Raw genomic sequence first — 27,582 nt, 5'->3', positions numbered from 1 at the left:
AAGGTGGGTAAGGGGGACTGTAAGGTGGGTAAGGGGGACTTGTAAGGTGGGCTGTGAGGTGGGTAGGGGACTGTAAGGTGGGCTGCGAGGTGGGTAAGGGGGATTTTAAGGTGGGCTGTGAGGTTGGTAGGGGGCTGTGAGGTGGGTAAGGGGAACTTTAAGGTGGGCTGTGAGGTGGGTAGGGGGCTGTGAGTTGGGTAAGGGGGACTGTAAGGTGGGCTGCGAGGTTGGTAGGGGGCTGTGAGGTGGGTAAGGGGAACTTTAAGGAGGGCTGTGAGGTGGGTAAGGGGAACTTTAAGGTGGACTGTGAGGTTGGTAGGGGGCTGTGAGGTGGGTAAGGGGAACTTTAAGGTAGGCTGTGAGGTGGGTAAGGGGAACTTTAAGGTGGGTAGGGGGCTGTGAGGTGGGCTGTGAGGTGGGTAGGGGGCTGTGAGGTGGGTAGGGGGGCTGTGAGGTGGGTAAGGGGGACTTTAAGGTGGGCAGGGGGCTGTAAGGTGGGTAAGGGGAACTTTAAGGTGGGCTGTAAGGTGGGTAAGGGGGACTGTAAGGTGGGTAAGGGGGACTGTAAGGTGGGCTGTGAGGTTGGTAGGGGGCTGTGAGGTGGGTAAGGGGGATTTTAAGGTGGGCTGTGAGGTTGGTAGGGGGCTGTGAGGTGGGTAAGGGGAACTGTAAGGTGGGCTGTGCGGTGGGAAGGGGGCTGTAAGGTGGGCTGCGAGGTGGGTTAGGGGGACTTTAAGGTGGGCTGCGAGGTTGGTAGGGGGCTGTGAGGTGGGTAAGGGGGACATTAAGGTGGGTAGGGGGCTGTGAGGTAGGTAAGGGGGCCTGTGAGGTGGGTAGGGAGCCTGTGAGGTGGGTAGGGAGCCTGTGAGGTGGGTAGGGAGCCTGTGAGGTGGGTAAGGAGGCCTGTCAAGTGGGTAAGGAGGCCTGTCAAGTGGGTAAGGAGGCCTGTCAAGTGGGTAAGGAGGCCTGTGAGGTGGGTAAGGAGGCCTGTGAGGTGGGTAAGGAGGCCTGTGAGGTGGGTAGGGGGCTCTGGGGTGAGTAAGGAGGCTGTGAGGAGGGTAGGGGGCCTGTGAGGTGGGTAGCGAGCCTGTGAGGTGGGTAGCGAGCCTGTGAGGTGGGTAGCGAGCCTGTGAGGTGGGTAGCGAGCCTGTGAGGTGGTTAAGGAGCCTGTGAGGTGGGTAAGGGGGCCTGTGAGGTGGGTAAGGGGGCCTGTGAGGTGGGTAAGGAGGCTGTGAGGTGGGTAAGGGGGCCTGTGAGATGGGATAGATGGACTGGGAGGTGGGCTGTGAGGTGGGGTAGGGGGCCTGTGAGGTGGTCTGTGAGGTGGGGTAGTGGGCCTGTGAGGTGGGCAAAGGGGCCTGTGAGGTGGGTAGGGGTCTCTGAGGTGAGTAAGGAGGCTGTGAGGTGAGTAAGGAGGCTGTGAGGTGGGTAGGGGGCCTGTGAGGTGGGTAAGGGGAACTTTAAGGTGGGCTGTGAGGTGGGTAGGGGGCTGTGAGGTGGGTAAGGGGGCCTGTGAGGTGGGTAAGGGGGCCTGTGAGGTGGGTAAGGGGGCCTGTGAGGTGGGTAAGGGGGCCTGTGAGGTGAGTAAGGAGGCTGTGAGGTGAGTAAGGAGGCTGTGAGGTGAGTAAGGAGGCTGTGTGGTGGGTAGGGGGCCTGTGTGGTGGGTAAGGAGCCTGTGAGGTGGGTAAGGAGGCCTGTCAAGTAGGTAAGGGGGCAATGAGGTGGGTAGGGGGACTGTGAGGTGGGTAGGGGGACTGTGAGGTGGGTAGGGGGACTGTGAGGTGGGTAGGGGGACTGTGAGGTGGGTAGGGGGGCTGTGAGGTGGGTAGGGGGGCTGTGAGGTGGGTAGGGGGGCTGTGAGGTGGGTAGGGGGCCTGTGAGTTGGGCTGTGAGGTGGGTAAGGGGGCTGTAAGGTGGGTAGGGGAAACTGTTAAAAGGTAAATATAAATACCTTTCCTGCTGGTCCGGTGAGCAGCTTTCCAGTGTCATCAGTGTGTGGGGGCGGAGCTTCTGTTCAGGAGGCGGAGCTTGTGGGTGGCGGGGCATGTGAGCTTGCTGCGGCCCACCGGGAAATTTCCCGGTATCCCGGTGGGCCAGTCCGGCCCTGGAGACGCGTCCCGCCCTTCCTCCTATGCCGCGGCCATTTCTCTTACCTTTTTCCCGGGCTTTTTGACTCAGCTCCATCTTGTGGTAGGTTTCTGTTCGGCGGTTTTTGTTTCGTTTTGGCATGTTGTCTCCCAACATGATTTTGACCCACTTGAGGGTTCAACCTCTAATTATAATCTTCAGGTGGTAAATGAATACTACGCAGTACATTTGGATAATGATGCTCCATCTCATAAGACATCCAGAGACCTTTACGCTTCTGATTTTGCAAATAATGAGCCCTCCCTCATACCTCAAGAGGAATTCCATTTGGAATCTGACCTAACATCTGAAAACCCTAACTTAAAAGATGATACCTTATTTGACACCTCTGGCCGCCCTTTATTTGACCCCAGATGCATCGGGCACCCTAGATCTGCCGAATGGACACCCCCGGACCACATTGCCAAATACTGTAATGTGGCTCTGTCGGCCTTTAGAAAAAGAGGTGAGAGCCAAATTGAGGGCAGAATGCCTACGTCCTATTATCCCGGACAAGGTGGCCAGTACACCTGAATTCAACCCCTTCCTTGTTACCTTTCTGACCAAGTCAGGGAAAGACCCCCGTAAGGGTCTAGAACAGGGTCTGAAATCCACTCAAGTCAAGTTGATGGATGTGGCGGGCCCGCTTATACAAATTTTCATAATAGCAGACAAGGCTTTATCAGGTGGCACATTTGACGCACATATGGTGCGAGAGTGGGCACAAAGGGCTTTATGCCTTTTAGGCAATGCCAATGTGGAGATCTCGACAGAACGGCGGAAGGCTGTCCTTTATAAAATCGATGCCAAGCTTGCCGAATTGGGCATTAAAGAACTTGGTCCAGAGGCTCAATTCATGTTATTTGGAGACATGTTCATAAAAGAACTAAGTAAACACGTCTCTGTATTTACTACGCTGACAAAAGCACAATCCTCCATTCACAAGGTGTTTCGCACACAGCCTCAACCTTCGGACACCTGGAACTCGGGCAATACCAGATTCCACCACAGGCAATTTTTCCACTCTCGCGGAGCTATCCGAGGACGTGGATCCGCTTCCCTCCACGGTCGCACTGCTACAGGTAATGGACCTTCCTTATTCCCATAATCCTATTGCAAGCCGGTTAACCCTTTTTTCCCCAACAGTGGTCTCAACTCACTCGGGATCCTTGGATCCTTCAGACTGTGTCCGGGTTCCACCTGGACTTTTCAGACGTATCTATACAAAAATCTCCTCCTATCCCGATCAAGATGTAATTGTTGGACGAGTCGACTCTACGGAGCGAACTCAACAATCTATTCACCAAGAATGCGATCGAAAGAGTTGTTGGCCCACAGGTCTTCATAAGCAACATGTTTCTAGTCAAGAAAAAATCAGGAGACCTACGACCGGTTATCAATCTGAGAGATCTGAACAGGTTCATCACAAACCGTCACTTCAAAATGGAGGGAATACATTTATTGAGAGACCTACTCTGCGAGGGAGATTGGTTCTCCCGCTTCGATCTAAAGGATGCATACCTCACAGTGCCGGTAACACCAGCCCACCGCTGCCTCCTTCAGTTTTGTTGGGAACAGGAACTATGGCAATTCACCTGCCTCCCCTTCGGCCTATCTTCCGTACCCTGGTGCTTTACCAAACTAATGAAACCAGTAATGGCATTACTGCGTTCCCAGGGAATCTGGTCCATCGTTTATCTGGACGATATCCTCCTCATGGCGCAGGACCAAGAGACTCTTCACCTTCATACAGCCATGACCTCTGCTTTGTTGCAGAACCTTGGCTTCGTGATCAATCGTCAGAAGTCATCTCTCACACCGTCCCAGACGGTACAATTCCTGGGATTCCAGATAGATTCTGTTCAGGCAGTCCTCCAACTTCCGGCAACCAAAATCAAATCCATAAAAAAGGACATTCGGAGGTTGCCGATATCACCATACCTCTGCCTGCGAGATCTAGCTCGCATCATCGGCTTGCTCTCCGCCTCAATACAGGCTATATTCCCTGCCCCATTGCACTACCGAGCATTGCAACGCCTGAAGACGCAATATTTACATCAGTCGACATCCTACGACCAACAGATCACACTCACAGACGAAGTCCGGCTAGAACTCCATTGGTGGCTACACCATATGGACGCTTGGAATGGAAGAGCCATTTTCGGGTCCCAACACGATTTCATTCTGGAATCGGATGCAAGCCTGCTCAGATGGGGCGCAACTTGCTAGAAAAATTCTACAGGAGGACTCTGGTCCCATTCGGAACGAGCACTTCATATCAATTGCCTCAAACTAATTGCAGGCTCCTTCGCAATCCGTAGTTTCGCCAAGGATGTCTACAATTGTTCCGTGGTGCTGAAGATGGACAATGTGTCAGCAGTTCGCTACGTGAATCTAGGAGATTCCAAATCGAAGATGCTTTCGGACCTGACCAAGGAATTGCATCAGTTCTGCCTAGACAGGAATATCTCCCTGCGAGCAGAATATCTACCGGGACAACCTCGTCGCAGACTGGTTCTCCCGACATTGGAGGGATTCCAGCGATTGGCAACTGAATCCACAGATATTTCACCATCTCCAGATCTGGCGGGGACCATTCAACCTGGACCTCTTTGCGTCTCGCCTCAACAGTCAGACGGACGCATTTTTTAGCTGGTTGCCAGATCCAGCGTGCCTTGCAGTAGATGCCTTCTTACAGACGTGGCTGATGTCCGGTGCATATGCGTTCCCTCCATTCTCGATGATTCCACGCACACTACAGCACCTCAAAACTCAAGGTGTCAAGATAACACTGGTGACCCCCCTATGGCGGGCCCAACCATGGTACCCCTACCTCCTGGAACTGTCAGTTGACTTTCCCCTGCTTCTACCCACCTCCTGCAACCTCCTCAGGGACCCGGCAGGCAACTTTCACCCATAGGCAATCCAGGATCATATCCCCCCTGTCTCGTCTTTCTTCCAAGCTATACATGTTAAGATCCTTTAACCTTTCCTGGTAAGTTTTATCCTGCAATCCATGAACCAGTTTAGTAGCCCTTCTCTGAACTCTCTCTAAGGTATCACACCCTTCTGTGTGTAGACTCTTGCGGGGCATCCGCATCGCTAGACCTCCGGCTCCCAAATATAATCAATTCTGGGACGTGGCCATCATGCTCACGTTCTTAGAAGCTTGGCCGGACAACGAGGCGCTCTCCCTACGCCAATTGTCAGTCAAATTAGCTCTCCTCCTTTGCTTGGTCTCCTTCCGAAGAGTCTCCGACATCAGGGCTTTCGACTTTCATGCCCTCGATTTCACACCGGAAGGGGTGCACTTTCACATCACTAGACGCACCAAGACCAATTCATCTACAGTGAGCTACCCCTATTTTTCGGAGAAACCCCTTCTCTGCGTAGCCCGTTGCATAAGACACTATATCTCTCTCACTACCCCTCTTAGGGCACCTACTGGGCCCCTCCTGATGTCTTATGTGCGACCACACAAACCAGTCTCGTGCCCTACCATTGCTCGATGGATTAAATAGCTACTAGCCCTGGCAGGCATTGATGCGTCTTTCGGGGCTCACTCGGTTAGAGGCGCGGCCGCCTTCTCTGTATTCATAGCTGGAGGTTCCCTGGCAGGGATTTTATCCTCCGCTGATTGGTCTACAGAATCCACTTTCCGTACCTTTTATTTTAGACATTCTCCACACGTTTCTTTGTCCATGCTATCTACGCGTTAAAATAGCAAATATGAACCCTCCTGTCTTGCCATAAAATTCCGGATTATTCTAACTTTTAGTGACCGAATAATCTAAATTTTATTAAAGACAAGAGGCGAATATTTTCCCACCCTGGAATATCTTTATCCCACCCTAATAGGTAAGTATCTAAACTTCGTACATCCATCTCTAACTAGGTGGCTAGCATTCTCTCAACTTTTTCTAGCCTATACTCGTTAGTTCATTATTATATGTTAAGCTTGCATTCGAATTGGACGTTAGTTTCATTGCATTTTAATTTGGTTTTCACTTGCCCTAGACACCAGACAGTTAATTATTATATGTTAAAGCTTGCACTTAAATTGGACTTTAGTTTCATTGCATTTAATTGGATTTTCTCTTGCCAAAGAGACCATACTTTCACGATGTTTCTCTTTCCTCCTAGTGTGAAGATCACTCGTCATCTCTGTCTCAAGTCTCCCCCGCGGGTTGAGCACTGTTTTAATCCTATCGGATACTTACACCGTTACCTACTCATCGTTCTAATGGTTCTACGTTTACATTGTTGACTTTACGGCTGTTCGGCTACATCAAGAAAGAGGAATTGGGAGGAGCCTGATGGCAGTTTAGATTACTGTGATGCATGCTGATTGGTTAAACTTTTTTACACTGATTGTTAACCGTTTCTTTGCTGCTAGGAGTTACAGTAAAGAAAGATAAGCAAATATTTGCCTCCTGTCTTTAATAAAATTTAGATTACTCGGTCACTAAAGGTTAGAATAATCCCGAATTATATTCAATAAGCTATAGTAAAACTGATTGAGCAGAAGGAAAGGCAGGTAAGATATCTCCCAGCATGCTTTGCACTTCTGATAGGTCTGTGGAGCGTGAGAAGCAGAAGAAAACCTCCCCAGATGTTTGATCGACAGTCAGGGAAGCGTTTCTACCCCCAATTTCGTAGGTACTGATTTTGATAGAAATCTGTACTTTTATAAACCGTCAAAAAATTACAGACTCCAGACACATAAAGGACATCACAAAACATAGATAAAAAAGTGAGCAACCACTGATCAAGTGAAAAACTTCACACCTGCCACAAAGAGCAAGGATGCACATTGTCCCTACAAAAAACTACACAGAACAAAACGCTGTGCACCGAGGATACAACACTCAAAAAAAAATACACTTAGTTGAATAAAATATATTCATGAAATATAAAAATATTGTATTGTGTTGTGTAAGTGTTGGATCCTTGATGTGAGGGTTCATGATTTTATTTTCAGCAAGCTGAAGTGCTTTATGTGCCTGGAGTGCTCTTTTAACCCATAATGCACTTCGACAACCTGAACTGCTTTAGGGGGCTGAAGTGTCCATTAAACAGCCAACAAGCATTCATTCATAACGACTAAGTGTTTAGGACTGTGAAACAGGTATTACTGAAAGAGAAAAAGAAAGGGGGGGGGGGGGGGGGAGGAGAGAAATGAAGATATATAAATGGATTGAAAAACAAAAACCAAAAACACTTTACATCTTAAGTCTACTCTATGTACATTAAATAATTAAGTATGTTATGTGTTCATTCAAGGAAGATTAACCCCTTAGTGACCAGACTGTTTATTTTTTTGCTTGTTTTTATATTTCTGCGGTGTTTGTGTTTAGCTGTAATTTTCCTCTTACTCATTTACTGTACCCACACATTATATACTTTTTCTCACTATTAAAAGGTCGTTCTAAATATACAATTACTTTCACCATATCATATAATTTACTATAAAAAAAATTGATAAAATATATATATTTTTTTTTTAAACCACACTTTTCTAACTTTGACCCCCAAAATCTGTTACGCATCTACAACCGCCAAAAAAAAAACCACCTGTGATAAATAGTTTCGAAATGTTTTCCTGAGTTTAGAAATGCCCAATGTTAACATGTTCTTAACTTTTTTTTCTAGTTCTAGGGCTATAAGTACAAGTAGGAAATAGCTGTTTCAAATATATACATATTTTTAAAATGTATCAATAGTGACATTGCAACACTGTTATCTGTCATAAATCTCTGAATCACACCTTACATGTACACATTTTTTTTTAAAGTAGACAACGCAGGGCATTCAATATGGGATATGTCCAATCTGTTTTAGTAGCCACTTAGTCACAAACACTGGCCAAAGTTAGCGTTCATATTTGTTTGTGTGTGAAAAATGCAAAAAACTAATTTGAACGCTAATTTGGGCTAGTGTTTGCGACTAAGTGGCTACTAAAAAATACTGGACATACCCCATTTGCAATACCTTGGGTTGTCTACTTTTGTAAATGGTGTGCCATCATGGGGGTAATTCTCATTCCTGGGCTACCATACACTCTCAAAGGCAACATAACCAATCTGTCAAATTTCAATGTGACAAAAAGGAAATGTCAGCCTGATATTTGACTCTGTAAGACCGTAAAACCTGAACATGGGGGGAGGGGGGAAGGGTTCGGTTTTACTTGCAAGAACCCACTTAACACAAATATTAGTATTTTAAAACAGTAAAACATATCACAATATCATCAGTCAAAGTGTCGTTTGTGTGTGAAGAATGCAAAAAAACAGCACTTTCAATGACAATATCATTGTTGTGATATGTTTTACTGTTTTGAAACACTAATAATTTGTGTCCAGCAAAGTCTCCCGAGTAAAACAGTACTCCCCATGTACAGATTCTATGGTGTCCTGGAACATTACAGGGTTAAATATAGGGTTTGCAAACCAAATTCTCTGGACTTTCTGCCTGGTTTGTCAGGCAGGTCCCTCAAATTGTAATTAATAAAATTACTTTATTATGTAAAAATATTATATAAATATATTTGAAGAATATATATGTATATTTTTATTAATGATTTTTATGCATATATAGCTATATAAAAATATATATATATGTATATAGATACATATATATGTATAACATCATTCTAAATGTATTATGATTTAAATATATACGTGTATTAATATTAAAATACAGTAAGAACAAATCTAAACCACAACAGCATATTAAAGACATTCACAAAAACTTGGCTGTGGCTAGTATGTGTGCACAATTTTGTAGGAATATAAACAAGCTTAATTACAGGCTCAACTTTGTCGGATTATTACTGCATTGTAGTGTAGTTTGTATGGCAATTGGCAGTGTTTCGCCATATTCTACAGCAGTGGGGTAGATGCTGGAACTTACTAGTCTGCTGATAAAACAAGATATTCGATTCAGAGCAACGTATTAGCAGGCATGTAGATTGGTAGTAAATTATAATAGGTGAGTGAATAAATCAGTGAACTAAACTGGTACCGTACATCAATTCCGTTGACCCCCCTGGCTATATTCAAGTAATTATAATAGCAATACATAGATTACCACAGGACACCCCTCGGTCGCCTCATTAAAGTGCAGACTGTCCTAGGGTCAAGCAATGTGGCCCTATGGCCAATGCATAGTGTTACATGCAGACAGATATAGGAAATGCAAATATCTAGTACTAGTGTCATAGGGGGGGGAACGTGGGCCCGGTAGCGATTCTGCCAAGTGTGAAAGCGGCGGGAGAGCGGCCGTCCCTCCCGCGCCTCTCGTGTGGGTAGGCCGCATGTTGGCGCCGAGCAGGGCATCATCGTTTGAGGTGTCCTTCTGTAGGGCTCCGTGTCCTCTGCTTGTGGTCAGCATCCCGAAGCCCGATCTGGGTGCCGATCTGCGTTTATCGTTTTTTGGCCCGGGAGCTGTTGCTTCTTGCGTCCACTCGCTTCAGCGGTCAGGCCCCGCCCCCCAACTTTTTTAAAACTTTTTAATATCTTTTATTTACTTTCTAAACTTTTGTGCAGGCATGAGGGGGGCAGGCATAGCGCTCAGGCACTCCCCCTGAGAGCACTGCACAAGCTTGCTATTCCGGCCATGTGATCGCGAGGACCCTGCGATCACATGGCCCGGAGGGCCGGATCAGCCGCAGGGGGACTGCCCGGGATGCCAGACAAGTCCCTACATCACGATCGCCAGCGATCAGGTAAGTGCAGGTACGTCCGCGGTCGTTAACAACCGTTTTTGGGAATGGGTTAAAAAGAATGAAGGGACAAATAAACAAACACAATAAAGCATTGTGCTAGCTATGCAGAAAACTTTTTTCACAACATTTCAAATTGTTAACGATGAAAACAATTTTGTTTCTGCTCAAGAGTGTGGTTGAGGCTAATTAACCCTAGGAGTAAGTAACGCAAAACCAGGATTGTCATATTATAAAGTGCTAATTTGTGGGTTGTGTGCTTACAAAAAAAAAAACAAAAAAAAACACTTTGGCCTTGATTCAATATGTTGGCCCTAGCCTTCCAAAATTGGAACAAACTGCTTTTTCTTCTCTTCTCTGGCTTCTGACATGATTCAAATAACACAGACCACTTGTAAATTTGGAAAACAAAATCTTGCTGCAAGCCTTATATTTCAAGATTCCCTAATACTACACCACTCACTCAGGGCTAAAATATTCCATAACTGATTGTACAATACCTCAGAAGCTTTCTGATCTTCATGTCTTGAACTTCTCCTGTTTCGAGACTTTGAGTTCTGGGACCATGATGTAGAGAGACCTTAAGAAAGAAAATAGTTTAAAGATTCCAACTTTACATGTATACATATATTGGTTTTATAAATGCATACACGGATAATACAAGCTAGGCATTTGCAGTTTGACAAAACCATGCTTACATGTTTAAACGTTTCTTTCGCCATCACACAGCACTTTAAAAACGACAACTTTAGTTTTATTTTCATTTATTTTTAAACTGATTTAAAAACTATGTTTGCAAATGCGATTTAATTTCAGAACTTGTTCTAAAGGACTATTTAGTAAGACAAAAGTTACATTTATTTATTACGATCGGATATATTTAGCTTAGACTAAACTGATTATTAAAGGATACCGGTAACCCCCCAAAACCCCTAATGTTCTTTGGGAAAAGCATGAAACTTAACTTATACATTGTGCTAGCAGATTTGCCAGCAAATGCATATATTATGACAACAATTTTTTTTTTTTAATTTGTCCCACTTCTCAGTCAAATCTTCAGCATTGACTATTTGACTGACAAGGGAGAGCAGAATAAATCTCCCACAGGCAGTGCTTCTGCTCTCCCAAGTGCATGCACTGCAGTTGCTATAGTAACTCCCTAGCTGGCCCTCCTTCCCTAGTTATTTAAGGTATATAGGAATGGAATGATGTCCATTCAGACGCCGGCATTCTGGAAATGAAGCCACTGTGTGGATGTCACTGATGTTTACTCTGCTTAAAGGGAAACTCCAGTGCCAGGAAAACGATCCGTTTTCCTGGCACTGGAGGGTCCCTCTCCCTCCCACCCCCCCAATCCCCAGTTGCTGAAGGGGTGAAAACCCCTTCAGTGACTTACCAGAGGCAGCGACAGGTCCCACGTCGCTGCTTCCTCCTCCCCCGCCGCTCCTCCTTCTGCTTACGTCGGCCGGTGGGCGAGACTGATCTCGCCCACCGGCCGAGGAGACCTAATGCGCATGCGTGGCAATGCCGCGCATGCGCATTAGCGCACCCCATAGGAAAGCATTGAAAATGAATTTCAATGCTTCCCTATGGGGAATAGAGCGACGCTGGAGGTCCTCACACAGCGTGAGGACGTCCAGCGACGCTCTAGCACAGAAAACCTGTGCTATGAAGCAGGAAGTTCCCTCTAGTGGCTGTCTAATAGACAGCCACTAGGGGAGGACTTAACCCTGCAAGGTAATTATTGCAGTTTAAAAAAAACTGCAATAATTACACTTGCAGGGTTAAGGGTAGTGGGAGTTGGCACCCAGACCACTCCAATGAGCAGAAGTGGTCTGGGTGCCTGGAGTGTCCCTTTAAGGAAGCGTTCTCCAGCAGGGGAAATGAAAGAAGACCTTGGGAGGAGCTGGAGGTGGGCATTACACGAAACGTAATACCCACTAAGCTCTGAAGATTGCAGCATTGGAATGTAGGGGAGTATATATCAATATTTGCAGTGCCTAAATTATGTATCATTGTGTTATATCATATTTTCATGTGTACATGGGAAATTTAAGGCAAATATTTTTTCACTTTAACAAAGTCTTTTGTTACAACTTTACTTTAACCTTTTAAGGAACACTAACTATAAATGGTATCAAGTTTTCCATTTAAAATAAAACAATAAATAAAAACCTAGTCTGCCATGTTCTACTCTATGTTAGGGCAGGTATCTATAGCTTCTAAAGGTAAAATAAAAAAGTAGGATATTACATGCTGGATTAAGGCCTTTATAAAGATGATTTTGATGTAGGCATGGAATGTCATTTGTCCCAATGGGTTTAATAAAAAGGAGCAAAATTGCTGAAGTAACACCACGGTAGACTTAACAGCAAGTGAAACGTTTTATTTATTTATCCTTATAAACTCTACTTGTGGCAGTGCATAAGACTCATGTATAAAATATACCCATTATCTCCTGAAATAGCCGCTACCTTATGAAAAGTTGGGAAATAAATTTCTCCCGAGATGAAATAATCCTTCTCAGTCTTACCTTTACAGGTCAATTGTAAAAAAAAAAAAAAAAAAAAAACCCAAAAAACCCTGTTAAATCAACGTCTCACCATATTACAGTCTGAAAAGTTTTCTGGCTACATGCTATTACTTTGAGAAGGAAATATATGCTTTAGAAAGGAAGAAGAAATAGGCAGGTAGAATTGTAGAAATGGAGTTCAACGTAAATATTTGCTCTAAATCAGGCATGTCCAACCCGCAGCCCACGGGCCGCATGCGGCCCGGATCCGCAGGCAATGCGGCCCACTGGCCGCAGAACTAAACAAAGTTTATTCAGGGACCCGGTCACGCTACTTCAGGGCCGCGGTGTCTAACCGGGTCCCTGCTTTGCCGCGGTGCTGGGAGGAAGTTATTGCAAGTCACTTCCTCCTGGCGTATGAAGAAGCCGCGCGGGAGATACTAGATAGGAGCCAACGGAGACTCCTATCACAACCAGCCAGATGCCACAGAAAATACAGGAAATCCACCTCCCTGCACCAAAAAGGTATGTAGCAGATATTGTAAATAGGGATCTTTTGTGTAGATTTGAGGATGTGTTATAACTGGGTTTTTTTTCATCAGTGTGCGTGTGTTACCAGAGTGTGTTATTAGTGTGTGCGTGTGTTACCAGAGTGTGTTGTTACTGTGCGTGTGTGACCAGAGTGTGTTGTTAGTGTGTGTGTGTGTGTGTGTGTGTGTGACCAGAGTGTGTTGTTAGTGTGTGTGTGTGTGTGTGTGTGACCAGAGTGTGTTGTTAGTGTGTGTGTGTGTGTGTGTGACCAGAGTGTGTTGTTAGTGTGTGTGTGTGTGTGACCAGAGTGTGTTGTTAGTGTGTGTGTGTGTGTGACCAGAGTGTGTTGTTAGTGTGTGTGTGTGTGTGTGTGCGTGCGTGTGACCAGAGTGTGTTAGTGTGTGTGTGTGTGTTACCAGAGTGTTTTGTTAGTTGCGGGTGTGTGTTACCAGAGTTTGTGTGTGTTACCAGAGTGTGTATGTGTGCGTTATATCAGTGTGTTTTATGTGTGTGCGTTACATCAGGGTGTGTGTTATCAGTGTGTGTGTGTGTCTGTTATCAGTGTGTGCATAACATTAGTGTGTGCATTACATAAGTGTTTTATGTGCGTGCGTTACACCAACACCAGGGTGTGTATCAGTGTGCATTACATCAGTGTGCGTTATTAGTGTGTGTTACCAGTGTGCGTATATATATATATTTATGTGTCTGTATGTGTGTGTATGTGTCAGTGCGTGTTTCAGTGTACATGTGCGGGGCAGTGTATGTGTGTAAATCACAGCAAACACCAGCTCTACATACATACATATTAAAAACACAAACACTAACACTAATCATATCTACAACACAAACACTATATACAAGTACACCACTACTTTTAAATAGCAACAGTACATTTAAACATACAACTGCATTCAAATGCCAACACTTCACACAAATTCATACATACATTAAAACACACAAAACATGTTTACACGCCAACACAAACTCTGCTCACAAATGCAGTTCTGGAAGGATGGCTACCTGGTAGATCCCCACCAGGAAAAGCATTGTTGGATTTGTATAAGAAATGGGGATCTATCTGCCTTTTGGCCATGCTTGCGCTAAGGGGGCCCAAAGAAAATTCTTGAACTAAGGCATAGTTCTGCCACTGGATCCCATCAATAATTATTATTTTGCGTTTGTGACTCAATTGCGCGGTGCTTGAGCGCGGACTGCATAGGACAGGTAGAAACAATGAAATGCTGTGTAGGAAAGGGGGTAGTGCGTCAGGAGGGGACAGTGCAGTGCAAACGCCGAAATCTGCTGCACATGTCAGCATGTGGTAATTTGCCACAATATATAATATTTGAACCTACCTAAACGTGTTCTGTGATTAGAGGCGTTTATTATTATTAGCCATGTAAGTTTTTTTTTTTTTTTTACATTTTATAATGAAAAATATAAAAAAAAAATTACTTTTTATGACTTATATACCTTAACTATAGTATATATTTTATATGCGGCCCGAGAAAATTCCTCAACACTCAATGTGGCCCAGAGAAGCCAAAAAGTTGGACACCCATGCTCTAAATCGAATCAGATATTGCAGCTATATGAATGGAGAGTTTATAAATGATATAGCATTTTAGATAATATTTCATGCTGGGCAGGCTCTATACATGCAAAGCTACAAGAGAAACCACACATGCTCTCATTATGATGGATATATACATAATAATGAAAAGCAAGGATGCTGTGAGAGAGTGTCCCTGAGCGCGCACAGCGTTCATTATGGCTCTGCGCAACAAAAGAGCCACCATGTACCTTAACTAATAAATTAAGGTGTAGTTAGTGGCGTACCTACCATGGTCGCAGCTGCAACTGGGCTGTCACTCAAAGGAGCCCGGCCGTAGCTGCAACGGTGGGCCGCCATCACTTCAAGGCCGGGGCCCATGATTGCCAGGTCACCGACAGGAGGGGAACGCTGTGCTACTACTCTCCTACTATCTGTGAGTAGTGTGACCTAACAGATCGCAGTCTGACAGGAAGTGCCCACTGAGAGAGCACTTCCTGTCAAACTGAGTATCACTCCGCAATGCTACACATAGCTAGAAGGTATAGGAGAGAAGGGAGGAGAGTGGTGAGAGAGGGAATGAGACAAATTGAGGTGCTTGGGAGGAATGAGACACATGGCGGAGTTGGGGAGGAATGAGATGCATGGAGGGGCTGGTGAGGAATGAGACGAATGCTGGTGAGGAAATGAAACACATGGAGGGGCTGGTGAGGAAATGAAACACATGGAGGGGCTAGGGAGGAAATGAGACACGTGGAGGGAAATGACACACATTAAAGGTGCAGGGGGGGGATGAGACACAGAGGATCTGGGGGGGAGGGGGGATGAGACACATGGGGTGAGGCCTGGGGCAATTTTTGCAATTTTTGCACCAGATCTGTTGGTTTCTAGTTATGCCTCTGCTTGTGTAAGAAATTGATATGCAAAACTGCAATATTGTACATAACTTTCTGTGTATGTGACTGGTTTCACAACTTGGGATCATCTACTTGATAACAGTGTGATAATAATCAAAGATTTCAGTTGCATTTTACAACACACAGCTAAAACAAAAGATCAGAGTAATTAACATCTAGTTATAACCATGGAAGTATGTGTTTTCCCAGGCCATCCTGTCCAACCTACCCAAAAAACAACCCTTACTGGTCACTTCTTACAGAATATAGCTGGGGGGAAGAAATCAAAGGGACTTGTGTAAAGAAAGAACTCTCTGGGAAAAGAGGGCTGGATTAATGACTTTTTGGGAGGTGAAAGGGATTCTGGGATATGTAGTTAAGGACTGCACGATGAGGTCAGGCTCTCTTCGCTTTCTCTCTTCGTCTCTTTTGGCGAGGACCCCAGCAAGCAGAGGTGCCATGGTGAACTGAGAGAGACTGTCCCAGACTACCAAAGATAAAGGCACATCATGTTATGTGCAAATATGGTGGTATAAATGGAGGGAGACAGATAACTAAAATATCCGATACCAAGTATAAGGAAGTTTTATGTCAATAGAGTAATGATGGAAGGGACAAAATACATGAAAACATAAAGCATAGATATTAAAACATTGTAATGCAAATAAAAATGCAAAATTAGCCTGTCTACAGGCTTCGGTTTATAAAAACAACAAAATACACACACACACACGAGAAAGCAAGCAAGCGAAGCAGATAACTTTACAGTGTGTAATTATTTCTTTTTTCATGCAGACACAAGCCCATAAGATTGCTGCAGACTACATAAAAACTAGACCTCCTGCCCACATCTGGTAAACCAATATTCATGTAAATGTGCCCTCCTATTCCATCATTGCTCGACATGTGGCTGCTCTATTTCCAGAATTTCTGCAGAAAAAGCACTATAGTACACATGTTCCTTATAATAGTACCATATATTAACTGCATATCGCATATCTATTACACAAGCAATATACATTGAGAAAGATAGAACATCTTTATTTTTTCATGGTCTCAAGTGGCTTTAAATTAATATTTTAAACAATTAAAAGTGGAAAAAGCAGTAATCAAGAAAAACTGCCAATGACTGTAACAGTCATCAGAAATACATCTTAACCCTGATGAGCTAGTTGTGCACAATAGGATTTCCTTTGGTGCTGTGTTTAAAGATTCTTCCTCTCTCCTAAGGACCATAACCACAACAGCACACTGTAGGTGCTGTGGTGCCAGAAGTTCCAAGGCTCTGTTCCCGTACTAAGATTTAAACCACGGGCACAAGTCAGCATATTTTCACAGATATCTCTAAAATGGAAGCTCTAATATTAGCGATATAAAAAATGATCTTGTTAAAATCAGAACGAGAACTTGTGGCATCATAACCGCAGCAGCTCGCAATTACATAGCAACATCTGCAGTATCATCAGTGAAGTGCAGCTAGAGTACACGGCGTGGGAGGCCTAGCAGTGAGGAAAAGGCTTCTCTGCAATAAGGAATCTTCGTTATATAAATCATGGGTATGGTGTACCTACCCAAAGGTTATGAACTACCACATTTATAGGAGTATAATAAGGACAGCAAAACAAGTGCACAGCACACACCAATATAAATCAAAATAAAGATAAACAATCTATCACCTCAAGGAAATACCAGCTTCTGCCATTGTGCAATTTTCCACACAATTGAAGGAATCTCACATTCAACTGTATAAGCATGTATTTTCTCATATGCATAGGTAATCTATTATCTAGTGGACTGCAGAGTCCAGTCATTTCAGAATGCTAATGAAAATGCCATCCTAGACTCCCTTCTACTGCCCAACTCTATAATAGATCAAAGTTTACAGAAGCATATTAAAATATGTATGACTTATGCTCAGCAAGCAAAAATAGGGGTCAGGCCAGAATCAGCTAGTCAGTTTCGAAGTGTCTAAATAAACCAAGAAAAGGCTCAGATTTGGCTTTACTTTAAGGAAGCAAATCTGTCACCTGTCACTGCTCTGTGATGATCAAGTCAAAGTCCTACATCCCCATGTCCTCACACATGTAACAAAGTCTATCCATTATACATGGCAGGCGTCAGCAGAATCGTGGCACCTAACATTAAACAAATACACAGGACTAAAGGGAATCATACAATTATGAGATCACATAGCTATCCTTGAAATGACAGGAGTTCCTGACACTGCTTGTACAAATAACAGGTTCTCGGGGGAAATAGAAAATGTTTCTCAACTCATTCACTTCTTTAGTGTTTACATGGAACATCTGACTGAGCCGTCATTTGGGAGGAGGTGGTTCTATATCAGCTTGCTCTTTCATCTTTCAGAACTACAGCATTACACATGGGGAAAAAAAAGTTCTGAAATCATGGCTAGCCTATAGGGACAGCCAAATATCAATTAAAAGAAGCACTTGGCTACTTAGACCAACTAATTGGGTGTGAAGAAAAAATAAAAAGGAAATATTTGCTTCCTATTCCTACTGCCACTTAAATATTTCACATCAAACTGTGATTTTAAATTTTTTTCCTAACCCTTTGGGAAAGAGCATTTTTTCTGTGTAAATAGGCACCTGTAACAACTGCAAAGAAAAGAAAAAAAAATAGCTTTCTATGTTTTATTGGGGGATATATGTATGCCCTCCCCCTCCCCCCCCAAAAAAGTGCACTCAGGAGAACTTGGAATCAATTTTTTTAGTTTTGCTGAATAAATAGGAAATGTGTCGACCTTTCAGTCAATGACGGACGTTTTTCAAGCCCATATCAGTATGTATATATATATACACACACATACATACATATACACAAACACTATTTTACAGTAGATACTATTTTGTTACAATGTATTATATTGTCATTTATTCTCCCTAAAAAAAATATCTGTTTTCATTCTTGCATGACGCATTGAATATGTAGGATTTCTATAATGAAACAATTATTGAAAATTTGCCTTATGTTTTTTGGAGTGTCATTTGGCACACATGGTGTTTTACAGCATAATTTTAATTTCCCCTATTTAAAATTTTGTTTTTTTGCACTTATACTTGTCTTGGGGTTGGGGAAAGGGGAGGGAGTCCTCAACAAGATCGAATCGTGGACACATATTTTGGTGTATATCATTGTACAAGAAAGTGCTTATGATTATTCACCAAGTCCTGTCAGTGCACCTTCCTTGGTTTGTGTATCTTGGTAGAGTGTTGCACCTAGGCGTTGACAAGCGTTGACAAGACCGGGAGAGTGAGTGCTGGGCATACGTGGATATATGTATGTATATATATATAAAAAAATGAATTTGAAGGATATTTTGATAATATATAATAAAACGTTTTTTGTTTTTTTTTTTACTTTTTTTTTTTTATTAATAATGTGTATAACACATTTGTTTAAATAGCTTTTTACTTGGGGGGGGGGGAATCTACCGGATAACCCAAACAGTCCCCCTGCAGGCAGTGCTGTTCGACGCTGATATGGTCATATGATAGCGATGTCATTGTAATCTTATGGACTAAAAGGTCAGATTGACTGCAGGGGGACTGTCTGTGTTGTCAGGCAGTCCCCCAGATTGGGATCGCCGCTGTAAGTAGAACAGGGCCGGTGGGTGATGGAGGGCATTCATGGGGCTAGCTATGCTGCAGCTTTGAACCCACATTTGGCAGGGTGGAATAGCACGTCTGCTGTCCATAAGGGGTTAACAAAGGTTAATTTGTTAGTTTATTTTCATGTATTTTTAAATGTGCTCATAGTTTGCCATATGCTCCTCTATGAGAAGCTTTTGATTGTACGCTGCCAAGCACACACAAGGTATTTGTGCTTTGGAAAAAGAGGGTGCCTTGTTCAAATGCATTAAATAAGGTCTCTTTAACATAATAAAAATGTGTGAAGCTGAATTTCCTGTAGGACAATGTGAGAATCTGAATTATGAATAGTAATTTACTGTAAACTGCATGATCTAAAAAATTATTTACAAAAAAAAAAAACCCGAAGAAAATGAATACAAATCCACTGTACTTATTTATATATCATTAGTGTAGGATCATAACTAGTCAAAATGATCAAATGTTAGAAACACATAACATCCTGATCAACACAGAATGAGAACCTCATTCATAAACCCATATCTTCCTGCCGTCCAAAAGCAGCCAGCTAAACAAAAATTTCAAACTACCATATGCATGGTGCCAAAGAAAGCAAATACAGGCAGTCTTGCGTACAAATGAAGTAGTTATTTTTTCCTTCCTTTTTCCCGGTTGCTAGGCAAGTCCTGCAACCCAGGAACAACTGATGTGATATATCTTGAGTGTTTAGTGAAATCATGGTTTGTACCCACAAATATCTATGTTTGTGTTTAATTCAACTTTTTATGATCAATTATTACATGGATTCAAAAACATGGATCCACCAGCATTAATGAAGATTATACAAGAACGATTATGCAACAGAATGTTATTTTCGATTGGCTTTATGTTCACATTTTGTTCACAAGGGACACTCCAGGCACCTAGACCACGGTTTGTTTTCCTGGCACTGGGAGTCCCTTTAAATAGATGTAGCTGGAGGCAAACTGTAAATATGCACAGTCACCCAGACCACATCATCCCAATGATGTCATCTGAGTACAGTGGTCCTTGCATTTTAACTTTTTAAAATATTTTTGGGGGAAATTGTATATTTTACATTGCAGGGTTGAATCCACCTTTAGTGGCCGACTTCCTGACAGTCACTAGGCAGTACCACCTCCTCCAGAACAGAGTAAAACTCAGTCTGGGAATAAAATGTGGTTGATATCACTAATGAGGAATGTTACACTTAGGTGCGCATGCCTAATTCCATTCCATGATCTATGAAAAGCAATGGATTAGAGGAGATTGTGGGTGATGGCAGCTTGGATGCTGGCATCAGCGGAGGAGGGGTTGGAGGCTGCAGCAGAGGAATCCCATCCCTGGAAATGAGGCGAGCAATTGATTATTTTACATAATTTTACGGTGCAGAGGGGCATGCACAGAAGGGAATATATTGTCCAGAAATAACAATTATTTTCAGGACTATGGGTTCCCTCTAATGAATAATAATATTTTTTACATGTGATCTCTCTCCTCTGATCATAGGATGCCATATTAAATACATTAACATAAGACTCTGATTTATTAATAAATGTGGATCCCAGTTTCCCGGCACAATCTGTACAAGATAGACTGCAGTCAATGAGAAGGAACTGTAACTGCCCATGTGGTGTCCTCCTGTGTCACAGGAAAGAAACAAATAACTACTGGACTGCCCTTATCGATATCTGTGCTGCTTTTTATGTGGTCAACATCTACATACACAAACCGAAAGCAACCTGTTGGTCTAAATGCCTGACTAGAAAGATAAGAAAAGCCCATTCAAAACTGAACCACATTGTTTGACTACCTCTCATATTGTCCATTGTAAGCAGAACAGGCAATATAATAATTTATTACTATAATAATTCTCATGATACAAAAGATAATACTCTTTTATTAAACTTATAGAATACCGGTTTGGCTTCAGCCAATAGCTTTATTAATCCAGAAATTCGTAAATAAAATAAATTCCAGAAAAAGGAAACCATCACGTCTCTTGAAATTACACTACTGACTAAAATATCGAAAACACCTAGAAGGTGTTTAACCCCTTGGTGACCAGACCGTTTTTCAATTTTCTTACCGTTAAGGACATGGGCTGTTTTTACATTTCTGCGGTGTTTGTGTTTAGCTGTAAGTTTCCTCTTGCTTATTTACTGTACCAACACATATTATATACCGGATAGAGGGATAAAGTTACTTTACAGGGAGGGTAGTGGACTATCCATAGCTTCCAGCTGAAGTGGTAGAGGTTAACACAGTAAAGGAGTTTAAGCATGCATGGGAGAGGCATAAGGCTATCCTAGACTTAAGATAAGGCCAGGGACTAATTAAAGTATTTACTAAGACTAGATGGGACGAATGATTCTTATCTGCCGTCACTTTCTATGTTTCTAACAATGACTTTGCATTGTAAAGGTTCTTTCTCCTAGGAACAGGTTTGTAGCCTTTGATTAATTTATCAATCTTATTGTGAGATGCTTATTTCAGACAGAAGGCTGCTGGTAGGAAATCGTCTTGCTGGCATCTAACAGACGTGTGAACACCTCACAGCGTTGAGCAGGGAGATAAAAATGTTATGGGGTGGAATCTAGGACATCTTCTCTGGTGCATTCGATGGAAGCGGGAAAGGCATTCAAGAGATACAATGTCCTTGTCTTTTTGAATTATTGTAACATTTAGATTTCCCCATCAGTTATGTGATCCTTACACCTTAATAAAGGAACATTTTTCACGAACAAAAATTGTCATAGTGCATAAAAATACAAAATATATGTTACAAATACATTTCTATCCAATCCAGCAGAAAAATATCAAAGGAGAAAATTAACTAGAAATACTCACTGTACAAAAAAGCACCCTTTTTTCTGACTGAAGACACCTTCTGGTAAGGAAAATGAAAATCCACTACAAGTTTGATTTGGTACTCAAAATAGATTACAAAATAGGTTTCATCCAGGATTATACACATTTTCTGCTCATTAAAGGTACTAGCTCAGCCCTCCTGGGATGGGGACAAAAGGTGAAGGAATTATAGGTTTATGAAGGAATACAGTTAATGTATTCCAAAACCTTGGAAATGTACTGTAAGAATCACTTACTGCCATTGTCATCGGAATCTTCACTGGTGCTTGGAAGCCGTGCCCGTTTCATGGCTTGAGTATACAACTGTCAATCTACAAAAGTAAAACACAGAGCATATTTAAACATGCATTCCAACCTACATTAGAATACATTAGAATATGATTGAGCAAATTTGGTATGTGGCGTAATCCACATACCTGCACAGTGGCACATTTTGTTGTTGGCGCTTTAGTCTATCTAGGACATTAGATTTTAAACTCCACTGAGAGAATGAATAACAACATGAACACAAGGTTATTAATCACAATGTTTGAGAAAACTGGAATCAAAGATATATGTGAAGAACCACAAGGCGAAGAGATAGACTGGGTCTTGTGTCAGAGAACACACGTATTCATAAAGTTAAAAATTTAGCAGAAACAGGATTGTGTTGATACCTTCAAATATAGGATCCTGCACTACAAATACCAATATCGCTTCTCCTACCTGTATTTTGTATGTTTCGTATGCTATACACACTCGCACAAGATCTTGTACATGCCAGGAAAAATCTGTGTTTCCCCGAACACATCACATAATAGAAGGTAAACCTATACAGTTGTGCTGAAAAGTTTGCATACCCTTGGAGAAGTGGTAATATATGTAAAGAAAAAATGAGTGAGCAGGCAAAACACCCTTATTTTATTTATTATGGGATTTATATTCAACTGTATGTTATAACAGAATGGCACAATCATAAAACAAAACATGGCAACAAAGAAAAAAATAAAATGACCCCATGTCAAAAGTCTGCATAGCCATAGTTTTTAATACTGTGTATTTAGTATCAATGACAACATGTAGTCTTTTGGAAAAGTTGTCTATGAGGCCCCTAATTCTTGAGGAGGTTATAGCTGCCCATTTGTCTTGGCAAAATGCCTCCAGGTCATGCAGAGTCTTTGATCGTCTTGCATGAACCGCACTTTTGACACATCACCATAGTGGCTCGATGATATTAAGGTCAGGAGACTGTGATGGCCACTCCAGAACCTTCAACCTTTTCTGCTGTAACCACTGGAGGGTCAGCTTGACCTTGAGCTCAGGGTCACTGTCCAAGTCTAAGAGCGTCCCATGGGCAGCCTTCGTGCAGATGAATGAAAATTGTCTGCTAGTATTTTCTGATAGCATTTATCTTTCCATCAATTTTCACAAAATTCCCTGTGTCTTTAGAGCTCACACACCCCTAAAACATCAGTGAGCCACCACCAGGCTTTATAGTGGGGGGTCGTATTCTTTTCACAATTGGCCTTGTTGACCCCTCTCCAAACATAGCGCTTATGGTTGTGACCATCAAGCTCTATTTTGGTCTTGTTACTCCAAATTACAGTGTCCCAGAAGCTGTGAGTCGTGTCAAGCTGTTGTTGGGTATATTGTAACCTGGCTTTTTTGTGGCATTGGCGCAGTAAAGGCTTCTTTCTGGCAACTCGACTGTGCAGCTCCTTTTTTCCCCAAGTATCGTTGTATTCTGCTCCTTGAAACAACAACACAGTCTTTTTCCAGAGCAGCCTGTATTTTTCCTGAGGTTACCTGTGGGTTTTTCTTTGTTTCGAACAATTCTTCTGGCAGTTGTGGCTGAAATCTTTCTTCGTCTACCTGACCTTAGCTTGGTATTAAGAGATCCCTGAATTTTCCACTTCTTAATAAATGATTGAACAGTACTGACTGGCATTTTCAAGACTTTGGATATCTTTTTAGATCCGTTTCAATCTTTATACAGTTCCATTATCTTGTTACGCAGGTCTTTTGACAGTTCTTTTCTACTCCCCATGGCTTAGTATCTAGCCTGCTCAGTGCAACCATGTGAGAGCTAAACAAACTCATTGACCAATTATACACAGACACGAATTGCAATTTTAAAAAAGCCATGGGTGTAGGAAATTAACCTTTAACCCCTTCAGGACGGAGTCAATAGTGCACGTTCTGATCAAAACAAAACATAAACAAAAACTGGAATTTGGGCTATATGTCTGTTCACCCGTAGTTCCCCTCTTTCATATTATATGCACCCACACTTATTATATATCATTTTGTTCAGGAGAAACAGGGCTTTAATTTATCATTAACTATTCATATATGGAACATAATTCATTATGAATAAAATGTAAAAAAAATGTGAGAAAATAAGATTTGTATTTCCGTCTGACATTTTAGCTGTGAATGTCATAATACTGTTAGATTTTACTGCACAAAAATGCACATATTTGTCATCAGCGATGTCTCACGAGTACAACAGTATCCCCCATTAACAGGTTTTATGGTGTTTTGGAAAGTTACAGGGTCAAATATAGAACGTTCCATTTTCAAATAGAAATTTGCCAGATAGGTAATGTTATCTTTGAGACGGTGTGGTAGCCCAGCAATGAGAATTACCCCCATAATGGCATACCATTTGAAAAAGTAGACAACCAAAGGTATTGAAAGTGGGGTATGTTTAGTCTTTTTTAGTAGCCACTTAGTCACAAACACTGGCCAAAGTTAGTGTTCATATTTGTTTTTGTGTTAAAAAAGCAAAAAACAAATATTTGGCCAGTGTTTGTGACTAAGTGGCTACTAAGAAAGACTGGACATACCCCACTTGCAATACCTTGGGTTGTCTACTTTTGCAAATGGTATGCCATCATGGGGGTAATTCTCATTCCTGGGCTACCATACGCTCTCAAAGGCAACATAACCAATCTGGCAAATTTCAATGTCAAAAAAATGAAATGCAAGCCTTATATGTGACTCTCTAACTTTCCAAAACACCATGAAACCTGTACATGGGGGGTACTGTTATTCTCGTGAGACTTCACTAAACACAAATATTAGTGTTTTAAAACAGTAAAACATATTACAACAATAATATAGTCCATAAAAGTGCAGTTCGTTTGTAAAAAATGCAAAAAAAGTCACTTTTACTTAAAATATCATCGTTGTAATACAATTTACCAATTTGAAACACTAATATTTGAGTTCAGCGAAGTCTCCCGAGTAAAACAGTACCCCCCATGTACAGGTTTTATGTTGTCTTGGAGAGTTACAGGGTCAAATATAGTGCTTGCGAATTAAATTCTCAGCACTTTCTCCCTGTGTTGTCAGGTATGTCAATCAAATTTTAATTAATCAAATCACCTAATTATGTTAAAAGATTACTTAAATATACACGTAGAATTTTAATATATATGCATTTATAGGTATTTAAATTCTACGTGTATACTAATGTAATCTTTTATGTAATTATATGTATTTATCTATATATATATATTTGCGGTTATTTGCATTTTATATATAGATAGATATATATATATATATATATATATTAATAACAAAATACAGTTAGAATGAAATTACATATGTATATATAATTTATATTAAATTTTGTTTCAATATTTTATTTATGAATTTTATTATTTTATTTATTATTGTAATTATACGTATTTATATATATATAATATATGTGTATATATCCATTATATATATAATATATGTATATTATATATATGTAACGTCATTCTAAGTGTATTTTAATACTAATACAGGGAGTGCAGAATTATTAGGCAAGTTGTATTTTTGAGGATTAATTTTATTATTGAACAACAACCATGTTCTCAATGAACCCAAAAAACTCATTAATATCAAAGCTGAACATTTTTGGAAGTAGTTTTTAGTTTGTTTTTAGTTATAGCTATTTTAGGGGGATATCTGTGTGTGCAGGTGACTATTACTGTGCATAATTATTAGGCAACTTAACAAAAAACAAATATATACCCATTTCAATTATTTATTTTTACCAGTGAAACCAATATAACATCTCAACATTCACAAATATACATTTCTGACATTCAAAAACATAACAAAAACAAATCAGTGACCAATATAGCCACCTTTGTTTGCAAGGACACTCAAAAGCCTGCCATCCATGGATTCTGTCAGTGTTTTGATCTGTTCACCATCAACATTGCGTGCAGCAGCAACCACAGCCTCCCAGACACTGTTCAGAGAGGTGTACTGTTTTCCCTCCTTGTAAATCTCACATTTGATGATGGACCACAGGTTCTCAATGGGGTTCAGATCAGGTGAACAAGGAGGCCATGTCATTAGATTTACTTCTTTTATACCCTTTCTTGCCAGCCACGCTGTGGAGTACTTGGACGCATGTGATGGAGCATTGTCCTGCATGAAAATCATGTTTTTCTTGAAGGATGCAGACTTCTTCCTGTACCACTGCTTGAAGAAGGTGTCTTCCAGAAACTGGGAGTTGAGCTTGACTCCATCCTCAACCCGAAAAGGCCCCACAAGCTCATCTTTGATGATACCAGCCCAAACCAGTACTCCACCTCCACCTTGCTGGCGTCTGAGTCGGACTGGAGCTCTCTGCCCTTTACCAATCCATCCATCTGGCCCACCAAGACTCACTCTCATTTCATAAGTCCATAAAACCTTAGAAAAATCAGTCTTGAGATATTTCTTGGCCCAGTCTTGACGTTTCAGCTTGTGTGTCTTGTTCAGTGGTGGTCGTCTTTCAGCCTTTCTTACCTTGGCCATGTCTCTGAGTATTGCACACCTTGTGCTTTCGGGCACTCCAGTGATGTTGCAGCTCTGAAATATGGCCAAACTGGTGGCAAGTGGCATCTTGGCAGCTGCACGCTTGACTTTTCTCAGTTCATGGGCAGTTATTTTGCGCTTTGGTTTCTCCACACGCTTCTTGCGACCCTGTTGACTATTTTGAATGAAACGCTTGATTGTTCGATGATCACGCTTCAGAAGCTTTGCAATTTTAAGAGTGCTGCATCCCTCTGCAAGATATCTCACTATTTTTAACTTTTCTGAGCCTGTCAAGTCCTTCTTTTGACCCATTTTGCCAAAGGAAAGGAGGTTGCCTAATAATTATGCACACCTGATATAGGGTGTTGATGTCATTAGACCACACCCCTTCTCATTACAGAGATGCACATCACCTAATATGCTTAATTGGTAGTAGGCTTTCGAGCCTATACAGCTTGGAGTAAGACAACATGCATAAAGAGGATGATGTGGTCAAAATACTCATTTGCCTAATAATTCTGCACGCAGTGTATATGTACTTATATTAGTATTAAAATACACTATGTATGACGTTAAATAAATATATATATATATATATATATATATATATATATATATATATATATATATATATATATATATATACACATACACCGTATTTTTCGCTCCATAAGACGCACTTTTTTTCCCCTCAAAAGTGAGGGGAAATGTCTGTGCGTCTTATGGAGCGAATATGAAGCTTTACTTACCTGTCTTGCAGCGTTGGCCGGCAGCACAGGGCGCACCGCGGTAGTGGAACTTGAATTTCATGTTCCGGTTTCCGGCGGGACTGAAAGGAAGTGTGCACAAGCTGAGTGCGCACTTCCTTTCAGTCCCGCCGGAAACCGGAACATGAAATTCAAGTTCCACTACCGCGGTGCGCCCTGTGCTGCCGGCCAACGCTGCAAGAC

The 27,582-nt window shown here is 41.9% G+C and overlaps 1 protein-coding gene across 1 annotated transcript in view; it reads right to left on the bottom strand.

Moving 5' to 3' along the window:
* Nucleotides 1-27,582, bottom strand: part of JADE1 (jade family PHD finger 1) — a 120,410-nt gene that overhangs the window by 65,708 nt on the left and 27,120 nt on the right. The window contains exons 2-3 of the mRNA XM_063458430.1: nucleotides 22,087-22,161; nucleotides 10,351-10,430 (exon numbers count right to left, since the gene is read on the bottom strand). Coding sequence (XP_063314500.1) covers nucleotides 10,351-10,430; nucleotides 22,087-22,138 — 132 coding nt within the window. The 5' untranslated portion in view covers nucleotides 22,139-22,161. The remainder of the gene's footprint in view (nucleotides 1-10,350; nucleotides 10,431-22,086; nucleotides 22,162-27,582) is intronic.

Source organism: Pelobates fuscus, chromosome 6 (genome assembly GCF_036172605.1).
Source record: "Pelobates fuscus isolate aPelFus1 chromosome 6, aPelFus1.pri, whole genome shotgun sequence".
NCBI lineage: Eukaryota > Metazoa > Chordata > Amphibia > Anura > Pelobatidae > Pelobates > Pelobates fuscus.
This window is presented reverse-complemented; position numbering and strand designations above follow the sequence as displayed.